Source organism: Cebus imitator, unplaced genomic scaffold (assembly GCF_001604975.1).
Source record: "Cebus imitator isolate Cc_AM_T3 unplaced genomic scaffold, Cebus_imitator-1.0 Scaffold62, whole genome shotgun sequence".
NCBI classification, from domain to species: Eukaryota; Metazoa; Chordata; class Mammalia; order Primates; family Cebidae; genus Cebus; species Cebus imitator.
In genome coordinates, this window is record NW_016107377.1 from 951,236 (window position 1) to 966,414 (window position 15,179).

General features: G+C 43.1%; 2 protein-coding genes across 5 annotated transcripts in view; one reads left to right on the forward strand and one right to left on the reverse strand.

The window, feature by feature from the left end:
* Positions 1–7,466: 7,466 nt before the first annotated feature.
* Positions 7,467–8,547, reverse strand: LOC108305340 (non-histone chromosomal protein HMG-14-like). Its single transcript, XM_037739055.1, has one exon. The coding sequence runs from the start codon at positions 8,545–8,547 to the stop codon at positions 8,251–8,253; it is 297 nt and encodes a 98-aa protein (XP_037594983.1). The 3' UTR covers positions 7,467–8,250.
* A 194-nt stretch (positions 8,548–8,741) lies between these two features.
* B4GALT5 (beta-1,4-galactosyltransferase 5) overlaps positions 8,742–15,179 on the forward strand; it is a 15,551-nt gene continuing 9,113 nt past the window's right edge. The window contains exons 1-4 of one of the 4 annotated variants that reach the window (XM_017529935.2): positions 8,742–9,215; positions 9,883–9,996; positions 13,248–13,372; positions 14,322–14,438. In XM_017529935.2, coding sequence (XP_017385424.1) covers positions 9,993–9,996; positions 13,248–13,372; positions 14,322–14,438 — 246 coding nt within the window. In that variant the 5' untranslated portion in view covers positions 8,742–9,215; positions 9,883–9,992. The remainder of the gene's footprint in view (positions 9,216–9,882; positions 9,997–13,247; positions 13,373–14,321; positions 14,439–15,179) is intronic. The other 3 variants (XM_017529938.2, XM_017529932.2, XM_017529934.2) reach the window with 3 other exon arrangements.

Sequence of the window (15,179 nt, forward strand, 5' to 3'; positions counted from 1 at the left end):
AGGGTGGTCTCTAGCTCCTGACTTCAGGTGATCCGCCTGCCTTTGCCTCCCAAAGTGCTAGGATTATAGGTGTGAGCCACTGCGCCTGGCTTTTTTTTTTTTGGGGGGGGGGGGGGGGCGAGAGACAGCATCTCACTTTGTCTCCCAGGCTGGAGTGCAGTGGTGGCATGATCTTGGCTCATTGCAGCCCTGGCCTCCCAAAGTGCTAAGATTATAGACATGAGCCACTGCCTCCTGCTTCTTAATGATTTCATCTAAGCCCAATATTTTAAAGTATTTACATTAAAAAAAAAATCCTTCCTCTAAATCTACCCTGTCTTCCGCTCTAATAAGTTACAAGGTTTTTGGAAATTCACTGTCGAATGTGAAATTGCTTTGCAAATGTTGCAAGTTGGAATTATTCTGTGGTGCTTAGGAAATCAAGAGAAAGCATTGCCTCTCTTAAAAGAATTGCCTCTCCTTAAAAGAATTGACCACATCCTTATTTATCAGTCTCCTCTGCTGTCCACTTTAGCAACAGAGGACTATACTTAGCACACTGATAAGCTTTTGATAATTCCTTTCTTGTTTGCAAAGAGCAAGTGAATGATATTTCAGAGCTTTTTAGACAAATTGTGGTCACACTGGGTGAAGTTGCCTGAGCTCTGAACCTTACCTGGGAGAGGAAACCCTGCAGTTTCCGTCCTGCTTGTGGTGGTAGGTTTTGCACACAGTTCGCACACACAGCACACAGTCTCACTTGACTCGTATGTGGCTCTGTCAGTTAAGGTAGGATTTTATGCTGTTTCCATTTTTCATACATAGTACATATAATTTTGGGGAAGATGGAGCGGCTTGGTCATGTGACTCTTTCCCGAAACGCTGCAACCTGCTTCTAGTTAGGCGAAGAAACTAGGGAGTACTGACTGCCCTTCCAGAACGCTCTTCCCTGCATAGCACTGAGTAGGGGAGCATTTGTGCCCTTGTGACGTTTATCCAGTCCAGATACCATACTTCTGCAGCGTTAGATGAGGCTAGAATGTCTGTCTCTCTCGGCATTTGGCAGTACTGGCAATTCTTTCAGAAGTTAAGAGGGGCATATAGCAGGACCCCATTTCCACACACTCCTCGTGTGGCAACATAGGATTTCAATACTTCTTGAGTTGTTGTCTTCGAAAACTGAGTACAGAGGTGAGTTTCACCCTTGGTGGGTGTATCCAGTGACCCATTAGTATTGAACTTGGTGTGCTTTTATTTGCAAATTATCATACACCCAAATAATCCTTCCTTGTATCTCTCTGGCTAGAATAATCTATTTCTTGTTTAATGTGTTTATTTCTAGATTGGAAGTCTTTGCCATCAGGGACTCTCTTACTGTTGATTAGGTACTTGACTCACATGATTTCATGTTGTTCCTCACTAGAACCCAGACGATAGTTACCGTGTCCCCATCTAGGGATCAAAGGAACAAGGCATGCCTAAGTCATAAAAGTTGATGCAGCAGTGGGGTTAGGGTTTGCTGATTCTGTGACTCCAGGGCCTGCCCTCTGAATCCCAGTAATGGCTTCATTCCTTTTGTCATCTTTGTATCCCTAGTACCTTATAAACTGCCTAGCACATAGGAAGTACTTGGTAAATTATTTTTGTATGCATGAATGAACGAATTTAACAAGAAAGCCAGTTTTAAGTGTTGTAGTGTGTTTCTAAGGAGGTCACTGTTCTGATGAGCTGTTGTGTCAATAGCACTTCCTTGGCAAGTAAGTACAGGTTGAGCATTCCAAATCAGAAATTACCAACTCCACACTGCTCCAGAATCCATGCATGATAAAACCTTGAGTGCCAACACGATACTTAAAGGAAATACTCAATTTCCTTTAAGCAGATTTTGGAGTTTTAGATTTGGGTTGATCAACTGGTAAGTATAATGTAGATATTCCAAAATCCCAAAAAATCAGAAATCTAAAACACTTTGGGTCCTAAGCATTTCAGATAAGGGATACCCAACCTGTACTGAAAAGAAGATGGTGTTTCATTGAAAGTATATTCAGTGAAAACCTGTCCTTCTTTTCAAAGCAGTCGTCTACCTAGCACAGTTAGAGAGGGTATTCTGGGCCCAACACTGCTGAGACAACCAAATGATTGACATCTCTGTCAATCATGGTGGTAACCTGGACTATGCTCCCTCCCCTGCTGAAATAATGCTGAGGCACATACCCACATTCAGGTGTCTGCATTAGGCCAAGCTTAGTTCAAAAGCTCAGGGTAACATTGAAGTAATGTTGGTTTTCTTGAAGTTTAAAAGCAACAGTAGTGATTATTGAATGAAAATGGACTTTTGGGGATGGGGACTGTGAACCTGGAAATAAGCCTGAAGTAGCGACCAGGAGAAGATTCCTGTGGCCACTGAAAGCCGTTGGTTTGTGAGATTGTGAATCTGCAGAGTGAGTAAAGTCATGCTGGTGTGCTTTGTGTGCTATTAGTGGACTGAGTCATCTTCACCTCTTTCTCTCTGGTTTTAGATGTCCAGTCTATAGTCTTTGATGTGGCTACCCTCCCAGTAGGTAGTCATCCTTAAGTGGACTAACTCTTGAAGAATGTTAATTCTTTCTGTTTCACAGATATTTGTACCAATGGCAACTTTCTAGTCTATATAAATTTCCATACTTTTTTCAAGCAGAGAGGCAAGTGTTTGGTCTTTTCTGAAATGGGAGGGGGAAGTGGCGATTCTTGCTGGGATCCATTGGTCAGTGCTTCCAGTTCCTTCTCAACTGGATTTGGTAACACAAGGGAGAATGCAGGTTTCTACCCCCCTAGGTATTAGGGTAGCAATACGAAGCTTAGCTATACTTTGGAATTCCCGAGGAGCTTTCCTAAGTACTGATGTCTATTCCCAAATGCTAGAGATTCTTATTTAATTGGTTTGAGGTGTAGCCTGGGTGTTAGGATTTTGTTTGTTTTTGTTTTGAGACAGTCTTGCTCTGTCACCCAGGCTGGAGTGCAGTGGTGCCATCTTGGCTTACTGCAACCTCCACATTCTAGGTTCAAGTGATTCTCTGAGTAGGTGGGACACCAGGTGTGTGCCACCATGCTTGGCTAATTTTTGTGTTTTTAGTAGAGATGAGGTTTCACCATGTTGCCCAGGTTGGTCTCAAACTCCTGGCTTCAGGTGACCTGCTCAACTCGGCCTACCAACGTGCTGGGATTACAGGCATGAGCCACCACACCCGGCCTGGTGTTAGGATTTTTGAAAGCTTCCTAGATGATTCTAATGTGCACCCAAGGCTGCTGAACCACTGGTGTGAAGCAATGCTGAATAAGTAGCTGCTGTTGGACAGAAATGTTGGCGGATAAGCCCATGATATTAGCAGTCATTTGAACCAGTAGGTATGGGTCTGTTGTTTTCCCATTTCTCTCTATCTCTGTCTCTGTCTCTGTCTCTCTCTCTCTCTCTCTCTCTCTTTCTATGGAGACAGAGTCTTGCTCTGTCACCCAGGCTGGAACGCAGTGGCATGATCTTGGCTTGCTGCAACCTCTGCCTCCCAGGCTCAAGTGATTCTCCTGCCTCAGCCTCCTGAGTAGCTAGGATTACAGGCACTCGCCACCACGCCCAGCTAATTTTTGTATTTTTAGGAGAGATGGGGTTTCACCATGTTGGTCTAGCTGATCTTGAACTCCTGACTTCAGATGATCCACCCACCTTGGCCCTCCCAAAGTGCTGGGATTATAGGTGTGAGCTGGCCTGTTTTCCCATTTTCTTATTTGAGGCAAAGTCTCACTCTGTCGCCCAGGCTGGAGCAGTGGCGTGATCTCGGCTCACTTCAACCCCCACCTCCTGGGTTCAAGCGATTCTCCTGCCTCAGCCTACCAAGTAGCTGGGACTACAGGTGCGTGCCACCACGCCTGGCTAATTTTTGTACTTTTAGTAGAAGTGGGATTTCACAGTGTTGGTCAGGCTGGTCTTGGACTCCTGACCTCAGTGATCCACTCACTTCAGCCTCCCAAAATGCGGAGATTACAGGTGTGAACCACTATGCCCGGCTTGTTTTCCCATTTTCTAAATGTAAAAGCAGCTGTCTTCTTTGCCCTTCAAGAACATGTCTGGGTTTGAAATGGATTAGATTTAAATTAAAAAGTAAAACAATGGCCATAGAAATTCAACAGGCTTGTTTTTCTCTCAGCATTTTCCTAATTCAGTAGTTACATACTTTAGAAGAGTAAGAAGTTACGTTTGGAACTCTGAGGGGGATGCGGTATAACCCCACCATTACTGGACACCTAGCAGTGGAGAAAAACAGGGACTCCTCACCATAATTGCACATAGTTTTACCAGGTCATGAGCAATTAATTTTCTCTCTTTTATTTTAAAAAGGCTTCTGTTGCTACTGAAAAGTAGACTGATTTGTTTATTTATTTATTTGAGACAGAATTTTGTTCCTGTTGCCCAGGCTGGAGTGCAGTGGTGCAATCTTGGCTCATTGCAACCTCCGCCTCCTGGGTTCAAGCGGTTCTCCTGTCCTAGCCTCCTGAGTAGCTGGGATTACAGGCACCCGCCACAACACCTGGCTTCTTCGTGTTTTTTTGGTAGAGACAGGGTTTCACCATATTGGCCAGGCTGGTCTTGAACTCCTGACCTCAAGTGATCTGCCTGTCTTGGCTTCCCAAGTAGACGTCATTTAAATTTTCATTTAGTTGTATGTATTTATTTATTTATTGAGATGTAGTTTTGCTGTTGTTGCCCAGGCTGGAGTGCAATGGCACAATCTTGGCTCACTGCAACCTCCGCCTCCCTGGTTTAAGTGATTCTCCAAACTCCAAATAGTAGAATCATTAGAGTTAGAGATACTTTGTCTCTTGTCTCATGTTTTTTAAATTCTAGTTTCCTGGTTAGGTTCTAGCTCTAGGGCTTGGGTCAGTCATTGACCAGAATGCTGATTGTCCTCGTTTTTGTTGATTTATTTATGAAAAGACTTAGTGTGATACCTTTGGGAATTTCATTGCCTTCTATTGAATATATTGACTGTGCCACTGTTTCCAGCCATCTTCTCCTGCCACACATGGGCGTATCACAAGCACAGGCACATTTTCTAGTACTTGTGAGGTCTTTTCATTTTTTTCTTAAGGAGAATAATTTCATGGATTAGATTCATCCAGAGTACTAATTAGGATGAGGGATTCTTCACATAGATTTTTGAAGTAGTTACTACCTTCAGAAGAAGGTTCAACCCAGGCCAGGTTTGCATGTATGAGCTGAGCTCAAATAATTTCCGTTTAAAATATTACCTTTAAGGTTCTGTCTTGGTTCATGGGTTTTTGTTTTTTGTTTTTTTTTGTTGTTGTTGTTGTTTGGTTTGCTTTTTTAAGATAGGATCTTACTCTGTCACCCAGGCTAGAGTGCAGTGGTGTGATCATGGCCCACTGCAGCCTCAACCTCCCAGGCTCAGGTGATCTTCCTGCCTCAGCCTCCCAAGTAGCTGGGACCACAGGCATGCACTACCACGCCCGGCTAATTTTTTAAATTATCTGTAGAGACAGGTTGCCAACATGTTTCCCAGGCTGGTCTTGGCCTCCTGGTCTCAGGCGATCCTCCTGCCTCAGCCTCCCAAAGTGCTGGGATTATAGGCATGAGCTACCACACCCAGCCTGGTTTATGTCTATATAAATTAGCCTCTACTATTCTCTATAAATGTAGGCTTAGTGTTTTTCAGGAAAGCTACTACTAAAAAGGACAGAAAGCATTCTGTTCCTTCACTTGTTAAGACACTTAAAATTCTCAAGTTGTCTCTCATTGAATTTTGTTTCCAGAGTACTTGCAGAGTAGGCAGCTCAGAGTAGGCAGCCGTGTGCATATAAAAAGGATTCAATGTGTTAGCCATTTGATTCTTGGAAACCTGCTCCTAGTGCTTTTTAAAAAATATCTTAGTTGAAGATTCTAGAATTCTAGGGTACAAAGTGAATTTGAACAGGATGTTTTAATTTTCATGGAATCAGCATGAATCCAAAAGGATTTAATATTCTGTGGGAAGAAAAAAAAAAAACAAACAGTACAGAATACTGGAAAGATCTCTAATCCAGAGTGTAGTTGGAGCTCTGTCATGCGTTAGCCAGGGCTCCTGGTCCGAGTTCTGTGTATGTTGTTCCAGTCGTTCATCTGTAAAAACTAAAGCTGGAAGGCCCTCTTCCTGCTCTACAACTACAGCCCCCTAAGGAAAGACGTCTGCCTTCACACTCTTCATATCCACCAACAGGACTCTAAAGGGGCATATGTTTATGTTTTTCTAATGGCATAAACTCTTGAGGATGAGAACAGGAAAGGAGACCACAGCAAAAAAATCTTGCTAGGTAGAAAGCAGAAGAACCACTGATAAAGGACTTAACAAACCCAAGAAGACTGACTGCTCAAAGCAGCAACGGGAAAACCAGCATCCACCCCAGAATCCCCCAGAAGCTCAGGAACTAGCAATATTGGAAGTAGGAACAAAAGTGACAACTAATATAAAGAGGGTTTGAAAGCTATTAAAAAGCAGTCAGGTACCCACACCCATCTCCCCATCCTGGCAAGAGCTGGAGGCTTAATAACCCTAGAGATGGCAAAACAGAGGCTCCTCAACCTGAGGATACCTGGCATGACCACAGTGTCTCAAAAGATGGGGATTACATATGCCCCAGCTTCTTTCTCTTCCTTCTTGGTTTCCCGATGTTTATAGTCAGGACTCTACCATTCTCTCAGGAGATTTGAGTGGATTTATCTGGGGAATCTGATCAGACCATGAGGAAAGACCCAACGATGTTGACACTGGAGAGTTCAATAAAAGAGGAGAAAAATGATTGCAAACATAAAACAAGAATATTGTAAGAAATAAACATTCAGAAAACAAGAGCTCTTCAAAATTAAAAATATGATAGCAGAGATGATGATTAAAGGAAGGATTGAGTAAAGTTGAGGAAATACGGAACGTAGAGCAGATAAATGGCAAGATGGAAAAGTAGATGGAAAATATGAGGTAGTTACATTACCAGGAGGTCCCATATCCAATTCCTGTTCTGTATTCTCCAGAAAGACAGCACAGAGCACAGAAGGGAGGAATCATCACTGAGAGAATATCCATTCCTCCCCCCAAACATTCCAGAACAGAAAGACACGAATTAGCAAACTAAAGGCCCACCGAATGGCTAGCACCGCAGGCGAAAGCAGACTCCCAGCAAGGCACACCAACGTGACATTTCCTGACCAAAGAGAAAGTCCTTCGCATTTCTAGCATGAAATTATTGGTTGTTTACAAAGATCAGAAATTGAATGGCTTCAGACTTAATAGCCACAGTGCAATCTAGAAGGCAGTGGGATAGCATCTTTACAGTTGTGCAGAATTGCTAGCCTCGAACTCTATAAACCCAAGAACTATGAATCAAGCGAAGAAGAGCAAAAACTATATCCAGATATGTAAGGTTTCAAAGTCATACTCATTCCCCTTTCTTTTTTTTTAAATTTCATAATTCAGATTTTATTGGTTGAGGATCAGTACAGACATTTCAATTTGTATACAATTCTTAACATATATAACAAAAATCTAAAAAGCCATGTATTGTAATTCTTTTCTAAAGTTATTCCAGTGACTTTCCAGCTTAAAATTTGGAAGCAGATTTTCCTTAAGAGACTGACTATCATGTACCTGTATCTTCACATGTTGATAAGCTGTAACATACGTCCCAGCAATTCATAGCTGAATAGCATGTACACTACTTATTCAAATGTTTACTCTCATGGCACAGTAACAAAGTTATTAGGAAAACAGGACTACCACACTAAAGATGTTACAGAGTGCACACAGTTCTGACAGAGCCAGGATCAGAGTGATTTTCTTTAGGAAACAATTCTACTAAAAAGCAACATGGGAATGGAAGTAATTTAAAATATTCAAGACATTAAATGCAGGACTGACTCCATATTGCCATTTAATATGCTTTGTATTATAGGATATAAAAACGAACCCCCATCTATGGAATGTTAAGCTGACACCCGAGACAAAGTCTCCCATAATTCAATATTCCACACTGTTTTCTGGTTGTACCAAAAAATAAACAACCAGCAAATGATTTCACCTCTTAAAAAAAAGCATTTACACTTAAAAAAATGAGATGAGGTGGGATTCCCTCCTGCTAAAAAGTGTTTCTAAAGCTACGAAAAACTTGCATTTACAAAATAGTTGATAAAAATATTCCTCTGGATTGTACAAGAAGGGAGACAGGGACCACTGAGAGACATGATATATGGTATTAATCAGACTTGGCTTCTTTCTCTCCTGCTTCATCAGAGGCTAGACTCTCAGTTTTCTTTTCCCCATTTTCTGCAGGTAAATCTTTGGTTTCTTGGTTAGCCACTTCAGCCTGTTTTCCCTTTGCTCCCCTTTTCCCTTTTGTTTGCACTTTTTTGTCTGAAGATTTATCCTTTGCTGCTGCCTTTTTCGGCTTTGCTTCCACTTTTGCAGGAGGTTTCGCTGACAACTGCGCAGATCTCCTCTTGGGCTCTTCCTTGGCAGCCCCTTCAGCGGAGCTGACCTTCCTTTTGGGCATCCTGGTGGTGGGGAGGCGCGTGCTGGGTGCCTGTGGGCCACAGCGCACGGAAAGCCTTTGCAAAGCTGGGCTGGCTGGCAGCTGCTACTCCTCCCGCCGCCCGAACTGCCTCATTCCCCCTTCTTAGGATGCTATTTGGATGATGTGCTACCCAAGCAAAAAGAAGGGAAAAGTGAGAACTTAGGGACAGTGAGATTTAGTACTGTCTTGGATAGGCGATGGCAGTCTTCAGGGCTCTGGTGGCGGGGTGCAAGGGAGGTGGCTTCTGCACATTTGGCATGGAAGAAAGCCAGAAGCTGCCACACCTCCTCTGGGTGGATGAAGTTGAGAGAATACCTAATGCGTGTATTAGGAGGAAATGTCTTGGTGAAAGGTGTGGTGTTGAATTAGAATCATTGCATATAAAACTGAGCAAACAGAAACAGGATGCATAACTTCCCACATATCTCAGCTATGACTAGTACTTACAGCAGCATCGTAATACAAAGACTGAAGATTGTCCTAACCACAGCTATGATATGTGACTGTTGGGAGACTGGGGAATGGAAAGGGGTCATGTGGCAATGGTGGCAGGAGGAAGGAAATAACGTCTTCACCTCCCATAGTGGGAAGCCAGTAGATAAGACTGAAAACAGAAGCATCATGACCAGTCGTACGGGCTGACAGAGGTGAATACTGCTATAAATGCTAAAATTCTTGGTCAAAAGAAGGTCACATGGTTCCTTTAGAAAATAAGAAATGAGGTCGGGCGTGGTGGCTCACGCCTGTAATCCCAGCACTTTGGGAGGCCAAGGCAGGTGGATCACTTGAGGTCAGGAGTCAAAACCAGCCTGTCCAACATGGCGAAACCCTGTCTTTAAAAAAAATACAAAAATTATCCAGGTGTGGTAGTGGGTGCCTGCAATCCCAGCTACTCGGGAGGCTGAGGCAGGAGAATCTCTTGAATCCAGAGGGCGGAGATTGCAGTGAGCAGAGATTGTACCACTGCACTCCAGCCTGAGCNAAAAAAAAAAAAAAGAAAGAAAAAGAAAATAAGAAATGAGAGGAGGGAGATTGCTATTTTTAAAATGATGTTTAATTACAGTTGACTGTAAACTGAGTGCATGTAAACCTGTAAAATCAACAGGAATAGGAGCACAGGTTAAAATGTGTCATTTGGTTACCATTTTTATTGATGAGTTCACATTTTCGGCTGCATCAAAGCGGTAGCCCAGAGTCCTGTCTCTTTCCACCAAGATGACAGCTAAGAAAAAGACTAGTTTGGTAGGCATCTAATAATTGCACGGTTGGTTACACATACCAGTCTGAGTTGCCTTTTTTCCTTTACCTCCCTAGATTATCCTCTTGACTTAAACCACAGTGAAACCTTCCTTCAAACTACAACATTTCTTCCTGAAGACTTCACCTACTTTGCAAACCATACCTGCCCTGAAAGGCTCCCTTCCATGAGTGAGTACAGCTCCAGCCCATCTTCCTCTGCTTTTAAAATGGATAAAGGGGAATGCACTCTTGATCTCTTTGTCTACCTATACAGAGAATATAAATACCTCCCTGCCATTGGAAACAGAGTCTGTGCAAGTCATTTGTGCTCCTGGCTCCTCAAAGCCTGCTGCGAGGTTGCCTGTGTTCTTGGGTTCCATTTTCTGCCTTTTCACTCTTTGTTTTGCACTTGCTTGTCCTTTGTAACTTGGGCTCTCTTTGAACTTCCTAGAGAAAGTATTAATACAGTCATTCATAGCTTCACAATCAGGGGACTTTCTGAGAAGTGCATCATTAGGTGATTTTATTGTTGTGGGAACCTCCTAGAGTATACTTCCACAAATCTAGGTGATGTAGCCTACTTCACTCCTAGGCTGTATGGTGTGGCCCGTTGCTCTAGGCTACAGATTTGTGCAGCATGGTACTATACGGCAGTTGTAGCTCAATGGTAAGTATTTGTGTATCTAAACATAGAAAAGGTACAATAAAAAATAAGGTATAAAAGATAAAAAATGGTACAGCTGTGTAGGGCACTTACCGTGAATGGAGCTTACAGGAATGGACGTTGCTTTGGTGAGTCAGTGTGTGAGTGGATGCGAAGTGAATGTGAATGTGAAGGCCTGGGACATGACTTGGCACTACTGTAGACTTGAACACTTAGGCTACACTAAATCGATTCAGAAGATACTTTTCTTTCTTTAATGAAGATTAACCTTACAATTATACCTTTTGACTTAATAAACTTGTTAACTTTTAAGAAGTTTATAAAAAGTTTTAAAAAACTGCAGCCTCAAACTGCTGGGCTCAAGTAATCCTCCCGCCTCAGCCTCTTCAGTAGCTAGGACTACAAGTGTGTGTTGACATGCCTGGCTAATTTTTAAATTATTTTTTAAGAGATGGGGTGTTACTGTGTTGCCCAGGCTGGTCTTGAACTCCTGGCCTCAAACAATCCTTCCACCTAGGCCTAGACAACAGGCTGCAGTGTGCCATGATTATGCCACTACACTCCAGCCTGGGCAACAGAGCATGACCCTGTCTCAAAGGGTAAAATAATGATTTAAAAATATAAAATAAATATATAAACCAGTAACATAGTTTATTATCGTTATCAAGTATGATGTACTCTAATAACTGTATGTGCATACCTTTTTTTGGGGAGGACACAGAATTTTGCTTTTGTTGCCCAGGCTAGAGTTAAGTGGCGTGGTCTCAGCTCACTGCAACCTCTGTCACTTGGGTTCAAGTGATTCTACTGCTTCAGCCTCCGGAGTAGCTGGGATTACAGGCCCCCGCCACAATGCCTAGCTAATTTTTATATTTTTAGTAGAGTTAGGGTTTCATTATGTTGGCCAGGCTGGTCTCGAACTCCTGGCCTCAAGCGATTCGCCTGCCTCAGCCTCCCAAAGTGCTGGGATTACAGGTGTGAGCCACCGCTGCCAGCCTTGTGTTATACTTTTATATGATTGGCAGTGCTGTAGATTTGTTTATACTAGCATCACCAGAAACACTTGAGTAACACAACAGTGTTATGGCAGCTATGTCATCACTAGGCAATAGGAATTTTTCAACTCCATTGTAATCTCATGCGACCACCATATATGCCATCTATCACTGGTGAAAATGTCAGTGCACATGACTGTATAGGCAATCAGCTTTTGTCTTTTTAGTATAAATCTCCCGCTGACTATAGTGCTTGATCTTAGAGATGGGGGTCTCACTGTGTTGCCCAGGATGGTCTCGAACTTCAGGGCTCAAGCAATCCTCCTGCTCAGCCTCCTGAGTAGCTGGGACTACAGGCATGAGCCACCATGCCTTGCTTGGAAGTTATTTTCTTAACAAAGTGCTGGTTTAAAAAATTCTTAGATCTTTTGTTCTGTTTTTGAATCTCGTGTAAGCTAAAATAAGGACAGTAAACTCTTTTACCTTTCCTATGTTTTTAGGCTGCTTAGATAGTTCCCCATTTCTTTTTTTAAAACTTTTTTTAAGAAATGAGATCAAGAAAAGGAAAATCTTACAAAGTTGACTTTTATGCTCAAACGTAGTGAAAATAGAGAAAGTGTTAGAAATAGTCTTGCATGGTATTTGAACATATTCTCATCCATATATGAATAATTAATTATGAGTATATAAGTTGTGCTGGAAGTCTTACTGTTTAATTTGCATGTCTCACCACACATATATAGGTTTTCCCTTTAAAACCTGCGTTTGTCTGCATCTAGATATAAGCTTAGTTTGGGAAGGCTAAGATTTGTGTATCAGAAATAGGCTTTGACAGACCTAAAATTAATGTTATCACAGTTCATTGTTTCAGTAGCATTTATAGATTGTTATTGTACCACTTCCTGACTTAAGTCAGCGATGACCAGCATTGTGAGTTTGGACATAATCAGTCAGGGTCCTGAGCCACTGGTGAATGGATTGAGAGAGGTAGTGTGTCTGTACTTGCCTCAGGAGCAAACTGACATGACTCTAAGCTCAGCTGCATTTCTCCTTCTCAGAAAAGCTCAGCTGCAGCCAGGTGCAGGGGCTCAGGCCTATAATCCCAGGAGTTTGGGAGGCCGAGTTGGGAGAATCGCTGGAGCCCAGGAGTTTGAGACCAACCCGGGCAACATAGTGAGACTCCGTCTCTATTTATTAAAACATATTAATAAACTGGAAAAAAAAGAGAAGGCTGAGTGCGGTGGCTTATGCCTGTAATCCCAGCACTTTGGGTGGCCAAGGTGGGTGGATCCCTTGAGGTCAGGAGTTCAAGACCAGCCTGGCCAACAAGGTGAAACCCCATCTCTACTAAAAATACAAAAATTAATTGGGCGAGGTGGCGTGTGCCTGTAATCCCAGCTACTCAGGAGGCTGAGGCAGGAAAATTGCCTGCACCCAGAGGTGGAGGTTGCAGTGAGCTGAGGTCACACCACTGTACTTCAGCCTGGGCGACAGAAGTCAGACTCTGTTGAAAAAAGAAAAAAGCTCAGCTAAAAGTATTCATTTCTTGCCCCTGACAGAAGCAGAACTCTAAAGCCTTAATTCCTTGATTTGCCTCTTTACCTTGATAATAGTGAGGAACTATAATGCAGTGAGATGGAAAGTAGAGGAAAAGTCTTCCATCCCTGCTAAAAACACATTCTGCTGAAAAAGCATTGCATTTCTCCAGAGACTAAAACCTCAGGCAGAGGAAAACTTACCATTTTCTGACTTCTTAATCCCTTTTTCCTCTCTCTGTTCAGAGGGCCCAATAGACGTAAACATGAGTGAAATTGGAATGGATTACATCCATGAACTCTTCTCCAAAGACCCAACCATCAAGCTCGGAGGTCACTGGAAGCCTTCTGATTGCATGCCTCGGTGGAAGGTAGGGTGTGAAGTCAGACCCAAAATGCTGAGAAGCCCACCTGGGTGTTGCCTTTGGTCTGAATCACTGTGGAATTAGCTAACCATGACGTTTTGTCATTTTTATCCTACCTCCTACCCCTCATGCAAAGTCTTTGCGTTGTGTAGAAACATTTTGGAGGAATGGGTTCCCACAAGGACTCTTTTGTAGACACAGAAATTTACGTTACTCTGATGACCAAGCAGGACCCTTAGGTCTTCCTGCCAGGAGTATTAACAAGGGGATGAGGGCGTTGGTGGTCTCTACCCACCCATTTGCAGAAGTCATCTGCACAGAGTCAGTGCTTCGTGCCTGTTCTCCATTGGTTACTACCAGGTTACTGGATTAAAAAGCAAAGTTATCTGGCTTGACACTGAGATTTCGTTTTTTTTCTGCCTGACCATAGAAGCTGTGACCCCGGCTTAAGTCCATTCTTTCAACAGATATCTATTAAAATGCTTATTCTGTGCCAGCCAGTTACATGCTGGTGATGCAGCAGTGATCAAGGCGTATCTGGAACAGATCAGTATCCAACCCATCGCAGGGATATAAAAACAATTTAATAACCAGCATTTGTACATTGCACGTTGTAAGGAAAAATACTTTTCCTTTTTCACGTTTTGTGAAGCTTGTTTTAAGTTTATAGATGTATTTTTGTCACAGGGTAGAATGTGTTTTTTCCTATGAGTTATGGCCTAGAATGAATTGCAGGCCTACTATGTACTATAAGATACGGTATATGTAAGAATAACATTCATCTAGGCCTAAGGGCTGACTTGCCAACATAGGTCTTTGTTTAGAGGAAGCTGAGGACAAGATAGCCAGCCTCCAAGAACTCCTGTGGGTTGGTCACCAATTCTGCAGGGTGGTCCTGTTAAGGAGTGAAAGTTGAGAGTCCTAACTGTGCTGCTTTTGCTGTGATGCACTCCAGGTGGCGATCCTTATCCCCTTTCGGAACCGCCACGAGCACCTCCCAGTCCTGTTCAGACACCTGATTCCCATGCTTCAGCGCCAGCGCCTGCAGTTTGCATTTTATGTGGTTGAACAAGTGAGTGGTCCTTTCTTTTCCTTTCCTCTTTCTCTTATGAGACAGCAGTTTAGGATGCTGCAGCTTTTCCACTGTTGGTGTGAAGAGCCAGCAAAACTGAAATTTTAGGATTAAGTTGCCTGAGGTGGGAAGGGGAGCAGAGAACAATTCTGTGCTCCTGGTTTGAGATGTTTATTGCCCAGTACTGGGCACACTTGAATCCAGGAGAGAGTTTTGTTTGCACATGAACAAAGGCCTCTTGTATGGTGGTTTTGCTGGTGCCTACAGGCCCCACACCCAGGAAGTTCCCCTTAAGATGAAGAGCTGCAGCAAGATCCAGCACAGAGGATGTGGCCTTGGAGGCAAGAGACTGTAGTGCCTGTCCTCGGTCTGCTGTTAATTAATTAACCAAGTGGCTAGGGACATTTGCAGACTTCTCTGAGCCTCAGGGTTTGGTTTTGTTTTAATCTTAAAAATATTGGTAGTGGGCTGAGTACGGTGGCTCACGCCTATAATCCCAGCACTTTGGGAGGCCACAGCAGGCTGAACACAAGATCAAGAGATCAAGACCATCCTGGCCGACAAGGTGAAACCCTGTTTCTACTAAAAATGCAAAGATTAGTTGGGTATGGTGGTGCACACCTGTACTCCCAGCTACTCGGGAGGCTGAGGCAGGAGAATCGCTTGAACCTGGGAGGCAGAGGTTGTAGTGAGCCGAGATTGCACCTTTGCACTCCAGCCTGGCAACAGAGTGAGACTCCG